The sequence below is a fragment of the Dendrobates tinctorius genome, unplaced genomic scaffold, assembly GCF_039654945.1.
Source record: "Dendrobates tinctorius isolate UK_male_01 unplaced genomic scaffold, ASM3965494v1 ptg000127l, whole genome shotgun sequence".
Taxonomy (NCBI): domain Eukaryota; kingdom Metazoa; phylum Chordata; class Amphibia; order Anura; family Dendrobatidae; genus Dendrobates; species Dendrobates tinctorius.
This window is the reverse complement of record NW_027361795.1, coordinates 13851364-13870159: the sequence shown is the minus strand read 5'-3', so window position 1 is coordinate 13870159 and position 18796 is coordinate 13851364. Positions and strand designations below refer to the sequence as shown.

Genomic DNA, 18796 nt, shown 5'->3' with positions numbered 1-18796 from the left:
GGCAAATAATCTCAATCCTGGTTTCTTAGAGACATACCCCAAGCGACTTGCAGCTGTAATCGCAGCTAAAGGTGGCGCAGCAAAGTATTAAGTTAAAGGGGCTGAATAATATTGCACGGCCCACTTTTCAGTTTTTGACATTCCACAAAAATTTAAAATAACCAATAAAGTTCGTTCAACTTCACAATTGTGTCCCACTTGTTGTTGATTCTTCACTAAAAATTTACATTTGGTATCTTTGTGTTTGAAGCATGATATGTGGGAAAAGGTTGAAAAGTTCCAGGGGGCCGAATACTTTAGCAAGGCACTGTATGTACCAATCTGAGAGCCAGAGAAATGTGCACATAACATGGAGCACAATAAGTATAGCAGCAGACTGTCATGGCAGTGATTTCACCATCAGCTGTGTGCACAGATGCTGCCACTTGCTGGAAAACCCCAAAACTGCTTCTGTTTATTTGGTAATTAAATCTCTGCATTCCAATAAGCTGAAATCATGGAGCAGCCGAACAGTGAGGAACTTGTGCTCTGGCAGATTCTCTTTACCTCCGCAGCAAAACTGCACATGAACCTAACAAGACAAAAGATCCCCATACACATTAGACGGTTGAGGGACAGACAATGCTTTGGTCGATTGTTCAGCCGACTTCTATCTCGGCTGACTCCCCCATTCACAGGAGTTCTTGCTCGGCTGCATGTTCCTGTGTTCGATATGACACATGGGAGAATAAGCCAAGGAAACAATATGCCACATCTTCCAGAACGAACAGTCAGCTGGCACAATTTGCACCATCATACTATAGTGTCGGACGCAATTTTGGTTCGGGTTTGGTCAACATTATTCTGTGTTGTAGGGCCTTAGGAATAACATTTCATTCAGGATTAACTATATTGATAACATTTTAACCCCTTCACAGCCAATAACAAAGCAAAAGTCGTAGCAAAAACGATCATTTCCTATGAACATTGGCTTCAGGCCAGCATTCATAGGAGATCTGCAATGACAAGCACAGGGTCTTCTACTGACCCCCTCCCTGGCTGTCATGCCAACCCATCGGCGCTGCGTGATCATGTGACAGATGGACCGAAGTTATTTTTGGTTTTGCATTTTTGTTTTTTTGCTCTCCTTCCCATAACTTTTTTTTTTTATCAATATGGCTGAGTAAGGGCTTGTTTTTTGTGGGAAGAGTTGTACATTTGAACAACACCATTGATTTTAACATATCGTGTCCTGGAACACTGAAAAAAAAAATCCAAGTGCGGTAAAATTGCAAAAAAATTGCAACCCACAATTGTTTTGCTTTTTTACTAGGTTCAGGCTAGTTTCACACTTGCTTTTTTTTGCAGCGCGTTTTTCCCGCAAAAAAACGCATTGAAAAAACGCATACAAAAGCATACAACTGCTGCGATTTTTTCAAGCATTTTTATGAGCATGCATGAAAAAAACGCAGCGTTTTTAAGCGTTTGTATGCGTTTTTAGTGCGTTTTTACCGCGTTTGCGGTTTTTTCCAACATTTTTAGGTGGCCCCTCACACTACCCAAACCATGACTTTACTAACCCTAACCCTAACCCTTAACCAAACCATACTTAACCCTAATCCTGACCCTAACCCTGACCCTAATCCTTAACAAAACCATACTTAACCCTGACCCTGACCCTAACCCTAACCCTAACCCTAACCCTGACCCTAACCCTTAACCAAACCATACTTAACCCTAATCCTGACCCTAACCCTGACCCTAATCCTTAACAAAACCATACTTAACCCTGACCCTAACCCTAACCCTGACCCTAACCCTAACCCTGACCCTAACCCTTAACCAAACCATACTTAACCCTAATCCTGACCCTAACCCTGACCCTAATCCTTAACAAAACCATACTTTAACCCTAACCCTGACCCTAACCCTAACCCTGACCCTAACCCTAACCATAACCCTGACCCTAACCCTTAACAAAACCATACTTAACCCTAATCCTGACCCTAACCCTGACCCTAACCCTTAACCAAACCATACTTAACCCTAACCCTGACCCAAAACACAACCCTAACCCTGACCCTGACCCTAACCCTAACCCTAAACCCCCTTAACTAACCCTAACTCTAACTCAAACCCCTAAATTCCATGGTTAAAAAAAAAAAACGCATATGCAAAAAAACGCTTACATGAGCATGCCAGTGCGCACATATGCGCATCCATAGGCTATAATGGCCATTTTTAGCGCAAAACGTGCGCATATGTGCGCATGCGATTTTTGCAGGGCCAAAAAATGCAACATGATGCGTCTGGAAAATCCAATCGCACACCCCAAAAAAACGCAGCGCATGAAAATCGCATACATGCGCTTACAAGCGCGCAGGTATGCGCACCCATGTTAAATATAGGGGAAAAAACGCATGCGCAGGTTAGCGTTTTTTTCCAGCGCTAAAAAACGCAAATGTGAAACCAGCCTCAGTTTTATATTTTAAAAATTTTTTTTTTTCACTTTTGGCATGCTTCAGTAGTCTCCATGGGAGACTAGAAGCTGCCATAACCCAATCGTCTCTTCTACATTCAGGCAGTGATCAGATTACCTGTATGTAGCATAATTGCTGACTTGCTATGAGCGCCGACCACCAAGTGGCGCTCATAGCAGTCCAGAAGTGACAACAATAGAGGTCCAGGATCCATGACAACCATAGAGGTCTCTGGTTGTCATGCCAACCCATCGATGACCCTCGATCACATGATGGGGGTCACCGATGGGCGGATTTCTGGCACAGTTGCCGGAAATGCAAGTTAAATGCCGCTGTCAGCATTTGAAAGCGGCATTTAATGGGTTAACAGCTTCGGGAAGATCCCGATAACTCCCACAGCTGTTAGCGGCACATGTCAGATGATCAGATCAGCTGTCATGTACCATCAAAGATGCATGCCCACATCTAAGGGAGAGACACAATCTATGATATACCTATACATCATCGGTTGTGAAGGGGGTTAAAGGTGATGTCACTTTTAGGCTATGTGCCCACGTTGCGTGTTAAAACGCACACTGAAAACCGGACTCCTTCCCAGAAATTGCGCGTTTTTTTCCGCGCGATTTCACCGCGATTTTCCTGCGATTTTCTCAAGCACTTTCCAAACGATTTGAAGCATCGCTTGGAAAGTGATTGACAGGTTGGTCACACTCGTCAAACATAGTGTTTGACAAGTGTGACCAGCTTTTTACTATTGAGGCCGCCTATGCGGCATCAATAGTAAAAGATAAAATGTTAAAAATTATAAAAAAATAAAAAAATCGGGGTATATTTACCTTCCGACGTCCCGCGCTGCCATCCCGGACCTCAGCGTTCCCAGCGATGCCTTGCGAGACCTGTGATGACGTTGGTCTCGTGTTACTATAGCGATCTCGCGAGACCGCTAGAGTCACGTGAGATTACGTCATCACAGGACCTTGCCGCAAGTCATTACTGGGAACGCTTAGGCCGGGAATGCAGCGCGGGATGTCGGAAGGTAAATATACCCCGATTTTTTATTTTTTATTCTTTTTTTTTTTTACAGGGGTATGGTACCCAGGGCCTGGAGGACAGTCTCCTCTCCTCCACACCGTGGGTACCAACCACACGAGACGCTTAACTTCGCGCATGGTGGGCATAGCCACATGCGGGAAGTAATCGATTCTCATGCATTACTATGGATGCGGAATCGCGGCAGTTCTTTGCGATTCCTCACAAAAGAATGATCATACTGCAATTTTTTTCCGCGATGCGTTTCCGCTACGGAAAAAAGCGCAGCATTAGCACAGCATGTGCGGAATGCCATAGGAATGCATGGGGTGCGTTCTGTACACAATTTTTAAACGTTTTCGCAGCGTTTTCACGCCGAAAATCGCGGCAAAAACTCTTAAAAATCGCATCGTGGGTACACAGCCTTACAGAAAGTAGCAGTTCTTTTTTTGGAGTGTCTCAAACTAGAATCATAGAATCATAGAATCGTAGAGTTGGAAGGGACCTCCTGGGCCATCTGGTCCAACCCTCTGCTCAAAGCAGGATTCGCTAAATCATCCGAGTCAGATGCCTGTCCAGCCTCTGTTTGAAGACTTCCATTGAAGGAGAACTCACCACTTCTCATGGCAGCCTGTTCCACTCATTGATCACTCTAACTGTCAAAAAGTTTTTTCTAATATCTAATCTGTGTCTCCTCCCATTCAGTTTCATCCCATTGCTTCTAGTCTTTCCTTGTGCAAATGAGAATAAAGCTGATCCTTCAAAAATGTGACAGCCCTTTAGATATTTGTAGACAGCTATTAAGTCTCCTCTCAGTCTTCCCTTTTGCAAACTAAACAATCCCAAATCCTGCAACCTTTCCTCATAAGACAGGGTTTGCAGACCGGTCACCATTCTGGTCGCTCTTTTCTGAACTTGCTCCAGTTTGTTGATGTCTTTTTTAAAATGTGCCCAAAACTGGACACAATATTCCAGATGAGGTCTGACCAAAGAGGAGTAGAGGGAAATAATGACTTCACGTGATCTAGACTGTATGCTTCTGTTAATACATCCTAGAACTGCATTTGCCTTTTTTGCTGCTGCATCACACTGTTGACTCATATTCAGTCTGTGATCTATTAGTATACCCAAGTCTTTTTCACATGTGCTGTCACTAAGCCCTATTCCTCCCATTCTGTATATGCTTTTTTCATTTTTATTGCCCAGATGTAGTACTTTGCATTTCTCCCTGTTAAAAACCATTCTGTTAGTTGCTGCCCACTTCTCCAGTTTATTTAAATCTTTTTGAATCCTCTCTCTCTCTTCTCTAGTATTAGCTATCCCTCCCAGCTTTGTGTCATCAGCAAATTTAATCAGTTTACCCTCAATTCCTTCATCTAAATCGTTGATAAAGATGTTGAACAATACAGGGCCCAGGACAGAGCCCTGTGGTACCCCACTTGAGACATTCTTCCAACTGGATGTGCAGCCATTTACGACCACTCTCTGGGTCCGATCACCAAGCCAGTTATGAATCCACTTAACAGTTGCCTTGTCCATTCCATACTTAGTCATTTTTTCAATAAGGATTGTATGAAAGACTTTGTCAAATGCTTTGCTGAAGTCAAGATATACTATATCTACAGCATTTCCTTGATCCACCCAATCAGTGATACCGTCATAGAAGGAAATTAAGTTAGTCTGACATGACGTATTAGTTACAAACCCATGCTGACTCTGTTTAATCACTTCATTCTTATCCAGGTATTGACATACATGTTGTTTAATAATCTGTTCAAAGATCTTTCCTGGTATAGAAGTCAGACTCACCGGCCTATAGTTGCCTGGGTCCACCTTCTTCCCCTTTTTGAAGATAGGAACAACATTTGCTCTTCTCCAGTCTTCTGGCACTTCTCCTGTTCTCCAAGAATTTTCAACTAGTGCAGCTGGCTTGAGCAGTGAGCACTAGAGGCACAAAAAGCATCATGGATCGAGGTCTGACAGGTTGTTCCTTGCTCAGCTAATTCTCTTTCATTGAATCATCTCTATTTTCTAACAGATCTGTGAACAACCCATCTCACATCTATGCACAGGTAGGCATAGGATATTTTTTACATGCAGGATTCTATGCACCTATCATAGGGGATAGTTATATTTTAGCTACATTTTGTCACGACTCTGTTGTTGGGTGTTCTGGGACCAGGGGCTCCTTCTCTATCTCTAATGCTAGGGGCGCCCTAGCTCGCCCTGTTCCCTGGATTACTTCTGATGGTGAAGATGCTGGGGCCAAGTGCCTTGCCTTGGCTCCTGAATCCGCTCTCAGTCTGTACCCTTCCCCCACCCAGAGAAGAAGGGAGTAGTAGTACCCAGAGTACATCAACCAGACTAACAAGGTAAGGCCTGTTTCACACTTCAGTTTTTTGCCATCAGTCACAATCCATCGTTTTTATGAAAAAAATGGATCCAGCATTTTTTCTTGCTGGATCTGTTTTTTTCTCATAGACTTGTATCAGTGACGGATTGTGACGGATGGCCCTTACGTTTCATCCGTCTTTTGACGGATCCGTCAGAAAATCTTTGTCTGTCGGCAAGAGACAGCGGACAGAGTAGCGTTTTTTGTGTACGTTGAAAAGTCGGACAGCGACGGATCCTGCGCTATCCGTCGTTGGATACAATGGAAGCCTATGGGCGAAGGATCCGTCGCTGGATTCCGATTTTTCAAACTGAGCATGCCCGGAACAATTCCTCTTCATTTAATTTAACCCCCACAGCCATTCTGGCACATAATATCTCTCTCTCTCTCTCTATTTCCAGATTTCTGTCCCTTTAAAATTCCACCAACTGCTGCTTCGACGGATCCGTAAAAAAAACAGTATCAGTTTTTTACAATCTGCACAGCATCTGTTTTTTTCAACACTTTGACTGATTGTGACTGATTCTAAAAGATTGAAGTGTGAAACAGGCCTAATATGAACAGGGGTAACAAAAATTACCAAACCTACAAATATACTCACACATTTAACAGAGGATTGCATATAAACCAAAGTAGAATAAACCCATCAACCGCCTTCTCCTATAATAACCAACAACAGCCTTCAGCCATGCAGCATAAGCTTTCTCTGACAATGATGCTAACCAGGGCCCAGTTTATATAGGAGATGAGAATGGCTAACAGTGCACAGCTGAGAGCCTTCACTCCAGGAGCTCTCAACAGAGCAGATTAACCCCCTGCACCACCGAATTAAATTTACACCACGAATAGGAGAAATCCGACGCTGCAGTCTTCTGGCTCCTCTCTGTCGCGGTAAACCCGTGGCACATTTATTTACTTAGCTTTCGGCATAAAGAGATTCTCTAGCGCCTTTAACTTTTATTAGAATTTTGTATAGCATTTTATGCACATAAGCAGCAAGTGTGATGTTTTATGCAGCTTAGTATTCTCTGTTTGGGAAAAAGACAGCACTATTCCAACTTTTGACTCTTAAAGAAGCACTCCCATCAAAGATTTTATTCTCTTAATATATTGAAATCATAGTGTATAGCACAGTGTACTTATAGTTGCTTGCTTTGCCTTTCAACCGAGATTATTTTTCTGTTTTCTCTACTCTGTGTAGAAACATGAAGTCTCTTGTCCCTGCATTTATCATTCCCTTATTCAACTCTTGACCAAATATTATATTGAGTATGTGTGATATTATATATATATATATATCGCATATACATACAAACACACTCAAGAAAAAACTCTATACATGCCCGGCGCTCGCACTAAGCCAAACACTGCCTGGAGAAAGTGATCCTCATTCCCTCCAGCAGCATTCTGTGTTTAGTCACTGCTCTGAGTAAACAGAACGGTGACTGTAACCCGGCACTGATTAACAGTGGTTCTTCATTGGGGCCGTCTGTCAGTTAAGCCCAGGGGCACAGTTAGCAAACTAACTTTTTTTTCTTTGGCTTTAGTGGGTAAAAAAAAAAATCATAACTTTGTAAAAAAAAATGGTTTGTGTAACTATCTTATGAAGCCTTTATTTTTGTTAGTGTTTCATCAATGGACCTGTGCAAGAGCTTTTATTTATGCTTTGAGCTCATATTGTTATTGATACCCTTTTTGGGTACATACAGTGTTCTGATCTCTGTTTATTGCATTTTTAGGGGATGTGCTGCAACCAAAAAGAAGCATTTGACATTTTGATTTTTTTACGTTATACGAGTGGCTGCTAAGTCTTCGGCTTTGTGATCTTTTTTTTTTTTTTTTTTTGTTTGTTTGTTTCTATGGTAACGAATGTTACATCACATGAAAGCCTCATGTGTCTAATATATGTTTTCAAAATTTTGTGTTTGTAGCTTATGGCAACAGTATTTTAAGCACACGGGAAAACAAAATGGTGGAGTCTAATGCAATATTCACAGCAAATGAGCGCAGAGGAGTGATAAAATTCTTGTTTCTGCAAGGAAGAAGCTATCTGAAAAGTGGGTCCCCAAATGTTTGACAACAGATCAGAAAAGCATGTGAGTGAAAACTTCCCGTTCCATTTGTCAGAATTTCCAGACTGATAAGAACTTCCTGGATCGACTGGTCACTATGGACGAGACCTGGATTTATCAGTATGACCCTGAAACCAAGGAGCAGTCAAAAGAGTGGATGAATTATGAAGAGTGGATGAATTATGAATGAGTCACCGTAGGAGGCAAAAACAGAAATACTAGCTAAGTCCAGAAAACCAGAGATATTGGCAGCTATCGGATTGCAGACCCCTGAACCTATCAACAACAACTAGCAGTAGCCATGGGGGGTTCCTACGGTGCCCTAGTCCCCTCGATCAGAGCCAGAGAACTAAATAGCCTAAAGACAGAAAGGGAAATCTAAACTGCCCCAGAGCAGACCCCAAAGCAATAGGCAGCCCCCAACATATAATGACGGTGAAGCAAGATGAAAAAACACTCACACAGATAGAAAGATAGGCTGAGCAAATTATGGGGCCCAAGATAACTAAATAGGACAGGATAGAAAAGCTGCTGTCTGCAATCCGCCAAAACCCTATCAAAACAAGAGCCAACAGACTGATAGGGAAAAAGGCCCTGAAGACGCTAGGCTTCAAAAAGACTATATCAGTACTCAGGTATTTCCTGAAGACAGAGCAAAAAGGAATTCAGCTCACCCCAGCAGGGAATGGCAGAAATCCAGAAAAGCAAGGCAAAACAAAACCAAAACAAATGCAAAAAGCAGAGCAGAAAACTTAGCTTTTGAGGAGCAGGAATCAGACTGGTCTCCTAGAATCCCTCTGAGAAATCACCAGCAAGGCAGAAGGGCGTTGGCTGCCTTATATCCAGTCAGCAATTCCAGTCACCCAGTCATCATCATCCTGCTCAGGTGCTTGGTAATCAGCCTCACTACCTTCCTTCACCAGAAGAGGGAGTTCATCTGACCTCAATGGTGAAGGGGAAAATGAACTCACAACAGGAGGCACAGTGGTTCTCCTCGTCCAAAGAAGTTCTGGGTGCAAAAATCAACCACTAAGGTGATGGCGTTTGTGTTCTGGGATAAGGAGGGTGTGCTTCTAGAAGACTACCTTCAAAAGGGTTCCACCATCAATGCAAGGTATTTCATTGAACTTTTGGACCAATTGAAGGCAGCTCTGAAGACCAATAGGCGCAGCAAGCTGTCCAAAGGAATCTTGTTCCTGCAAGACAACGCCTCCGCTCATACTGCACAAGCAACCAAGACAAAACTGGCGGAGCTGGGCTCCCAGCTGATTGACCACCCACCTTATTCCCCAGGTCTAGCTCCCTCCAACTATCATCTGTTTCCAAACCTGAAGAAACACCTCAAGGGTACCAAATTTCACCCCATTTCTGATGCCATGGCTGCTACGGAAGCCTTTTTGCTAGGCTTACAGTACTTGGAATACTGATGTAAGAACTGTGTTGACATCAGTGGAGAGTTTGTGGAATAAATGTAAAGTTTCATCTTCCTATCTCGTTTGTTTCAGGGTAAAGCCAAAGACTCATCAGCAGTCCCTCGTATACTTATATTTTTATATTTTAAATAATTCTGATAGATCAGAGTTTTGCTGATGTTAAAGTATCAAATTTGTTGTATTTACTTTTGGAATAGGAAAAGGGGAGGGGGGATATTTATATTTTATATATAATATATACTATATTAACATTTTATTTTTATTTTATTGTTCAGTTCTAAATATGGGATTTGAACCTAAGAGCGTTTGAATACTTGTTCCATATTGCAGTATACAGTGAATTTGACAAGCTTTGCTTTATAGGAGACTCAAGATGACAGCAGTGGGGGCCTTCAGTAGGCACCTATCTACCATGGCCTCCTATCATAATCCTGGTCCTATATATATATACACACAGTATCAGTTGAAAGTTTAAGTTTGGGCATACCTGTTCATGCAATGTTTTTTCTTTTTCTTTTTAAATTATTGGAATGTGCGCATTTTAAATTCAGACTGAAGGTAGTAAAACCACAAAGGAAACAAAGGAATAAAGAGCAAACAAACATGTTAAACTATCTGCAATATGTATTAAACTTTAGATGCAGGGTCCTCTCTCCTCCTGTACCTGTCATGACTTGTATAGTTTAATATTACTGTACTTGTTTTTTATTATGTATACCCCTCCTTACATGTAAAGCGCCATGGAATAAATGATAATAATTTTCAAAGTACCCCCCCATCCCCTGTACTATGATGCAAGCTTTACACCCACTTGTCATTCGCTCAAGCAGCTTTATCAGTAGTCACCTGGAATGACTTTCCAACAGTCTTGAAGGCGTTCCCAGAGGTGCTGAACACTTGTTGGCTGCTTGTTCTTCACTCTGAAGTCCAACTCATCCCAAACCATCTCCACTGAGTTGAGATTGGTTGATTGGAGAAGCAATGTCATCTATTGCAACACTCCATTCCTCTTATTAGTCTTAGAGCCAGGAGATGTGTTTTGGGTCATTATCCTGTTGCAGCACGAATGATTGTCCCACTAGATACAAACCAGATGGGATATCATATCTTGCACAATGAGGGTAGCCCTTCTAGGTAAGCATACCTTGAATTTGGAATAAATCACCAACAGGGTCACCAGCAAACCACACCTTTCTCCTCACCCCCACACCTTAATACTTCATGATGGGAACCAGACATGTTAAATTCATCTGCTTACCCTTTCTGCATCTGACAAAGGCATGGCAATTGCTACTAAAGATCTACAATTTTGACTCAACAGACCACAGTTCAGATTACGACTGGTATAATGTTCAGTCCTCTCGATGTTTGGCCAAAACACGTCTCTTCTTGTTCGTTGTCCTCAGTAGCGGCCTGGTTACAGCATTTTATCCATAAAGACCTGATTCTTTCTGTCTCCTTTGTGACAAGATGTGTCTGCTCCATGATGTCTGTGTATCATTTATGAGGGCTGTTATCTAAGGTGCTGTCAATTTGTGGTTTCTGATGCTGGTAACTCTGATAAACTTAGCTGCATTTTGAGGTAATTCTTGGTATTTCTTTCCTGGTGCAGTTTTCATGAGAGCCAATTTCATTATAGCAATTGATGGTTTTAATGGCTGCACTTTACAAAACCTTTTAGGTTCTGGCAATTATCCATAGTACCTGACCTACATGTTTTAAAGTTATTATAAACTGTCAAATATTTTTACTTAGTTTAGTTATTCTTGCTATATTCTGGCTTAGAACAGATTTGGAATAGGGCTCAGCTCTGTATGCATCTGCCTCCAAATCACAGAAAGAATTTAACGGGAATCCATTCCTGATGATACCTGATGAAGCTGCTTGATAGAATCACAGAATGTTAGAATGCCAAGGTTATGTGTAGCTGTCATCAGAGTAAAAGGGGGGTACATTGAGGAGTTCAAGTTAATACCTATTCTGGTTTGTTGCACACATGTTTTTTTATGCTTTATTTCATCTGTAGACATGCTGCTTTAGTCTGAATCAACAATGTGCATGTTCCGGTAGTAGCAAGGAAAACCATTGCATGAACAGATGTGTCTAAACTTTTCACTGGGCCTGTGTGTATCCACCTGTTTGGCAATCGTCACACACGTCAATCTTCTTTCAGGCACAGGACATCCACCTCCGGTTCACCTCCGGGCACAGGAGTGTCCACATCCGAGACCAGTCACCGTGGACGACTTGCATCTCTGTGTACACTGCGGGTTGCCATGCCTCACTCTGGCCCTGACACACCTGAGACTCAGTAAGCACTCTCTCAGACCTACACAGACCCTTTCCTGTAGGGCTTTTATCACAGAAACCTGTGGCTTTCAGCTACATGGAAAACCTGGGTCTGGAATGGAACAGACTGCATAAACTACAATCATACTGCAATCTGCTTCATGCACAACATCCCTACCTCTGTCTTGGACACTACCATGTCCAAGACTAGCATTACTTTTATTATCCGTTTGCATTGCAGTCACAGCTACGCCCATGACTGCCATGCACACCTATGGCCTTCATACACCTCTGTGCCTATCCTGGGGAGACTACACAACGACCCCTACCTGTGACATCGGTCACTGCTTCCCCATTACAATCTCAGCTACGCCTGTGACCGCAATGCATTCCCATAGCCTCAATACGCCTCCATGCGTATTCTGGGGAGAACACACAGCGCCCCCCTAGCTGTAACAGGGGTCACTGCCTCACATACGTTAATCTATTTCTAAAGTGCTGTTGACATGAAATTCACATCAGATGTCTGTAGCAACCACACAGTCAAAGAAATAAAATCATAGATGTCCATTAAATAAGCCATGTGTAATAATGAGAAATTATACAGGGAAAAAGTATTGAACACATGAAGAAAGAGAGGTGCCAAAGCCATGACACCAGCTGAATCTCTCCGTAATTAGAAAGCAATCCTGACACTTAGTGAAAAATATTAACAGCTGGTTCAACTGATGGACTAGAAAAAGGTGTGATTGCCAAGGTGCCACACAAGAAACATCTCATGATGGGTAAAACCAGTGAGCCTTCTCAAGACCGCAGCTTTATTGCTGCAAACCATACTGATGGCATTGGTTGCAGAAGAGTTTGTAAACTACTGAAGGTTCTATTGAGCACTGTTGTGGCCGGCCATATTCCATTTATGGAATTATCATAAGAGTTGCCAAGAGCCACTACTATCTGTGGAGAGCTCCAAAAAGACCTGGAATTAGCAGGTACCATTATTTCAAAGAAAACAATAAGTAATGCACTCAACCTCCATGACTTGTATGCACGCTCAACCTCACAAGAATCCATTGCTGAACAAAAAACATGTTTAAGCGCGTTTAAAGTTTGCTTAATAATATTTAGTCAAACCTGTGAAATACTGGGAGAATTGAAGGAAGAATGAATGGACAAATATACTAAGACATTCTTGAAAAATATCTGCTGTCATCTACCAGGATGATAAGGAAGAAATGAGGGTGGGCATTTCAGCAAGACAATGATCCCAAACATATAGCCAAACAAACGCTCAATTGGATTTTGAGAAGGAAAATAAAACTGCTAGAATGGCCCAGCCAATCACCTGACCTGAATCCAAAAGAAAATATATGGATGGAGCTAAATCTAAGCATTCATAGAAGGATCCCATACTACCTTCAGGATTTGAAGAGTGTGTGGAAGAATGGGCCAAAATCACACCTGAGCAATGCATGCAACTAGTTTCTCCATGCAGGAGGCATCTTGAAGTTGTCATCATCAACATTACATTTCAGTAAGCGTGGTCAATACTTTTTCCCTGTGTCATTTCTCATTAACCTTATTATAACTTCATTTATGGACATCTGTGGTTTGATTTGTTTGTCTGGGTGGACTGGACGGGTTGTTATCGTCATTTGGTGAGAATTTCATGTCAATAGCATATAATATATATTGTGGCGTGGCTAAGGGTTGTATAATCGATGGGAGATATGTGTCTCAGAGATGGCTTGTCTCCGTAATATAAGGCATAACAGATATTGCAGTATTATTATTATTGTTTTGCAAGGGCCTGTGGTGAGGTCACAGTCACGTGACCAGTCAGCTGCTGGGTTCGTGGGTGTGGCTACACCCTTATATTGTGGCCTGCTCCTGAACCAGGCAGCTGTAGGTGGGGAGGACTAAGCCTCCCGTGTGTACTGGAGCTCCAGGTCTGAGCCTGAGTTCACGGACATTTCTGTTTGCTTTTGCCTAAGCTAAAGGCTATTTTTTTCGTGACTTGCTGCCTGAGCGAGTAGGATCCCTACAATATATACGCACGCTTGGAAAATTGGTGATATGTTCAATATTTATTTCAACGAGTGTTCACTGGGTATGGAAAGTTTTTTAAAATTTTTCACTCAGTTTCATTGTAGCCATTTGGTAAATTCATAAATTCAGAAAGGTTCATTTTCTTCTCTCATTAATGTACACTCTGCACCCCATCTTGACTAAAAAAACAGAAATGCAGAAATGTTTTTCAAATTTATTAAAAAAAAAACCTGAAATATCACTTGGTCATAAGTATTCAGACCCTTTGCTCAGACACTCATATTTAAGTATTCAGACCCTTTGCTCAGACACTCATATTTAAGTCACATGCTGTCCATTTCCTTGTGATCCTCCTTGAGATGGTTCTACTCCTTCATTGGAGTCCAGCAGTGTTTAAGTAAACTTTTAAGACTTGATTTGTTGAGGCATACACCTGTCAATATAAGAGCTCACAGTGCACGTCAGACCAAATTAGAATCATCAGGTCAAAGGAACTGGCCAAGCAGCTCAGAGATAGAATTGTGGCAAGGCACAGATCTGGCCAAGGTTGCAAAAGAATTTCTACAGTACTCAAGGTTCCTAAGAGCACAGTGGCCTCCATATTCCTTATATAGAAGTTTGGGACCACCTGAAGTCTTCCCACACCTGGCCGTCCTGCTAAACTGAGCAATTGTGGGAGAAGAGCCTTGGTGAGAGAGGTAAAGAAGAACCCCAAGATCACTGTGGGTGAGCTTCACAGATGCAGTAGGGAGATGGGAGAAAGTTACACAAAGTCAACTATCACTGCAGCCCTCCACTAGTCGGGCCTTTATGGCAGAGTGGCCTGATGGAAGCCACTCCTCAGTGGAAGACCTATGAAAGCCTGCATAGAGATTGCTACAAAACACATGAAGGACTCCCAGACTATGAGAAATAAGATTCTCTGGTCTGATGAGACGAAGATAGAACTTTTTGGTGATAATTCTAAGCAGTATGTGTGGCGAAAACCAGGCACTGCTCATCACCTGCCAAAAACACAATCCCAAGTGATACATGGTTGTGGCAGCATCATGCTATGGGGGGGGGGTTTCAGCTGCAGGGACAGATTGCAATTGAAGGAAACATGAATGGGGTCTAGTACAGAGATATCCTGGACCTCAGACTTGGCCGAAGGTTCACCTTCCAACAAGACAATGACCCTAAGCACACCGCTAAAATAACAAAGGAGTGGCTTCAGAACAACTCTGTGACCTTTCTTGACAGGCCCAGCCAGAGCCCTGACCTAACCCAGGTCTCTGGAGAGACCTGAAAATGATTGTCCACCAACGTTCACCATCCAACCTGACGAACTGGAGAGGATCCCTAAATCCAGGGTTGAAAAACTTGTTGCATCATTCCCAAGAAGACTCATGGCTGTACTAGCTCAAAAGGGTGCTTCTACTCAATATTGAGCAAAGGGTCTGAATACGTATGACCATGTTTTTCTTTATTTTTTTTTTTAATAAATTTGCAAAACATTCTACATTTCTGTTTTTTTTTACTGTCAAGATGGGGTGCAGAGTGTACATTAATGAGGAAAAAAAAATAACATTTTTGAATCTACCAAATGGCTGCAATTTGAAAAAAGGAATGAAAAATTTGAATGGTTCTGACTACTTTCCGTACCGTGTGTATGTATGTGTGTGTGTGTATATATATATATATATATATATATATATATATATATATATATATATATATATACACACACACACATAATGAACCTCTTGTTTTGTTTTTTTTCCCGCATATCCTGAAATATAGTGGAGAAGTATGTTACACAGGGGAGACTCAGAAGTAGTCATCCCTACCATAAATCTCTACATCGGGAATAGCTTTTGAAGTCAGTGTTTGCTTGATATGTACCGTAATTTGTTATCTAACACTTTTAGTAAAGGTACTGTCACACTTAGCGATGCACCAGCGTTCCCGACCAGCGATATGACGCGGTCAGGATCGCTGGTGCATCGCTAAGTGGTCGCTAGTGAGCTGCCAAACAGGCAGATCTCACCAGCGACATAGCAGTGGTCAGGGGGCGCTACTTACCTGTCAGACGAGGCGATCCTGACGTCTTCCCGCCCGCATCCACGCGTCGCTTGTCGGCGCCACAGGAAGCCCAGCAGGAAGCTGACGACGACAAACGGTCCAGGACGTTCTCACGCGATCAGCGATAACCAGCGGGGGAGCCGGTCGGAGGTAAGCATCAGACATAGCGATATTGCTAGCGATATCGCTTAGTGTGACAGACCCTTAACCCTTACAATCTTTGTTTTTCTTTTTCTATAGCGTGGCTTTCAGCAGTGCGAGACTCCTGTACATTTCTCTCATGCTTACTTAGTGGTTCATGGTTTTAATGCGCTAAAGATTGTGTTTTATAGAGCTGTAGTGTTGACCACCTAAATACCTGTACCCTTAGGCTGTGTGCCCACGTAGCGTTTTTTAAGCGTTTCCGCTGCGATTTTAAATGTGCGATTCTGCCGCAGAAACGCTTAAAAAAAAGCATTCCATGCATTCCTAATAGAAAACGCACATGTTGTGCCAATGGTGCGTTTTTTACCGCTGCGGAATCGCTTGGCAGTAAAAAACGCAGCATGTTCATTAATTGTACCATCAATTGTATGACCAAAAAACGCTTAGGAAAACTCATGCAAAAACGCTTGACAAACGCTTAAAAAACCGCATCAAAAACCGCATGCATTTTCCCAGGAGCAGGGTGTGCGATTCTGCTCAGGTATATTCTGCATGTGAATCGCTACGTGGGCACATAGCCTAAATATACTCCAGTTGGTCACCTCCAGAGCATATCAAGCGGTTGTTAAGAAATATGAATTAACAAACATTACAGAATTCACTAAAGGGGAACTTTATGGGTTACTGATCGTGCTATGTGCATACATCTACTGTTGTGAAATTAGGCTTCGTGTTACAGTTTGGTAATATCTCCATTTAAATAACCGTTAAATGGGGATATTAAAGGGAATCTGTCACCCCTTTTTTTCGAATATGGGCTGCCGGCACTGACATCGGGCTTATCTACAGTATTCTGTTATGCTGTAGATAAGCCCCCGATGTTCCCTTTAAAGTCTCTCTTGTGTTACACTCTCCATTGAGATGCTGCACATAACTGTGCAGTAGGATAGAGTTGCTGTGCACTGGGGTGATAAAATATTAAAGAATTGATACTGTGTTCTGCAAAGTAATCCAAAAGGATGAGCAATATTTTTCAGAGAAATAGACATGTTAGAAGATGAGATCTGTGAGCTGTATGATCTCAGGTATGCTGCAGTGCTCCGAAGTGCTGTTGTTCAGGTATTTGTTTGAAGTGGAATACAGTGCTCTTTTATTCACCCTATATTGTGGCATTTCAACTCCATCTGGACTCTCTTCCAAGCTTGTAAAGCTCTACGGTTGGATATGGAATATTTCAACATTAAATGAATGAAAGCTAGAGATCTTTATGTAGAAGAAGCCATGGTATTCGTCCTGTGGCCTCTATCAGCACTGAGTAAAGTTTTCCATAATAGGAAGTCTCTAAGCCAGTGATAATCACAGAGTGGCTATGTATCTTACTGATTCGAGAATATAATTGGTTGCGATCTGTGAATTTTAATTTTTGTTAGAATCTAATTTCTCATTATTTTAAATTAGGACTGATGTCTTGCCAGCCAATGGCTCTCAGGTACCAAAACTGTGCAGGAACTGGAACCCCCCTCTATTAGGAAGCTTGCCCGATGATTTTCTTCGCATATTACCGCAGCAGATGGACAGTATACAGGTGAGACAAGTAAACAATGGTATTGAAAAAAAGATTTTCCAGGATTAAAACTCATGGCCACTTTCTTCCAATAAGTGTCATGGCTGTCCACAGCTCAACCATTTTTAAATGTGTTAAAAGGAGTTTTCTCATGATTCTTCATGAGCACACACCACTCCTATGCCTCCCACGTTCCTGTTTGCCAGGGCAGTGCACTCCTGAAGATTGACAGTTCAGACCAGTTTAATCGTGCCACTGGTCTCGGCTGAAAACCCTCCAAGATTGCTAGTAGAAACTGCTTTGCTTTGGCAGAATGGGAGAGGTGCAGGGGGACTGAAGCTGGTTAGATACAAGACTCTAAAGGAGGGATATAAAACTAAAATGGGGCCACTTAGAAAAATCATGTTAGGGTGCTGGTCACATTCTTAACTTAGCTGAGATGACATGGCACGCAGAGGTTACATGGCGAAAGTTTCTCTTTGTAGCTCCTAGTAAGTAAATGGTGTTGCATTGCAATGCCTAGTATAGAGCAACCCCAAAACCCCCTATATAATGTAATGGCCCCATAGGTCCTCTCTACACAGTGTGATGGCCAACAGCCTCTCGTATACAGTATGATGGCTACATAGCCCCATATACAGTATCATGGCCCCACAGCTTCCCTTCATATAGTTTGATGGCCCACAGCTCTCCTACATGCAGAATGATGTCCCCCACAGCCCCCAATGTACAGTATGATGGCCACATAGCCCCACTGTACACTGTGAAAGAGACATAGCAAATCAGAAAAACTATACTACATTTCTAATTAGAGCTTGTTTGCTAATATTATTGTTAATACACATTGGGATAAGATCTTGGAGCTGGGAATACACCTTTAATATCCCATATCTATGTATAACATTGGATCAATTTAATTGATCAGGGTAGTTGGAGATAATTGCATCGAAAAGACACATACCTTCCAGTAAATGTGGTGCATTTAAATTCTCATTTCTACTTTTCACTGCTGTGAACAGCTGTACTTTTCAGCTACTTATTTAAGTCTGGGCTAGGTATTAGGGTACGTGCACACGCTGCGGAATCTGCTGCGGATTTTGCAAAATCTGCAGATAAATCCGCAGGTCAAAAGACCTGCGGTTTATCTGCGGATTATCCTGCGGTTTGGCCCTGCGGTTTCACCATCTCCACAATGGTGGAGATAGGAATCCGCAGAAAGAATTGATGTGTCAATTCTTTCTGCGGTTTAAAAACCGCAGATAATCCGCGCGGAAAATTCCGCGGCGTCTGCACAGCGGTTTCCA

At 42.3% G+C, this 18796-nt stretch overlaps 1 protein-coding gene across 3 annotated transcripts in view; it reads left to right on the top strand.

The window, feature by feature from the left end:
• Positions 1-18796, top strand: part of CUEDC1 (CUE domain containing 1) — a 183913-nt gene that overhangs the window by 91360 nt on the left and 73757 nt on the right. For all 3 annotated transcript variants that reach the window (XM_073542529.1, XM_073542528.1, XM_073542527.1), the window contains one exon: positions 17387-17513. In XM_073542529.1, the coding sequence (XP_073398630.1) occupies positions 17387-17513 (127 nt within the window). The remainder of the gene's footprint in view (positions 1-17386; positions 17514-18796) is intronic.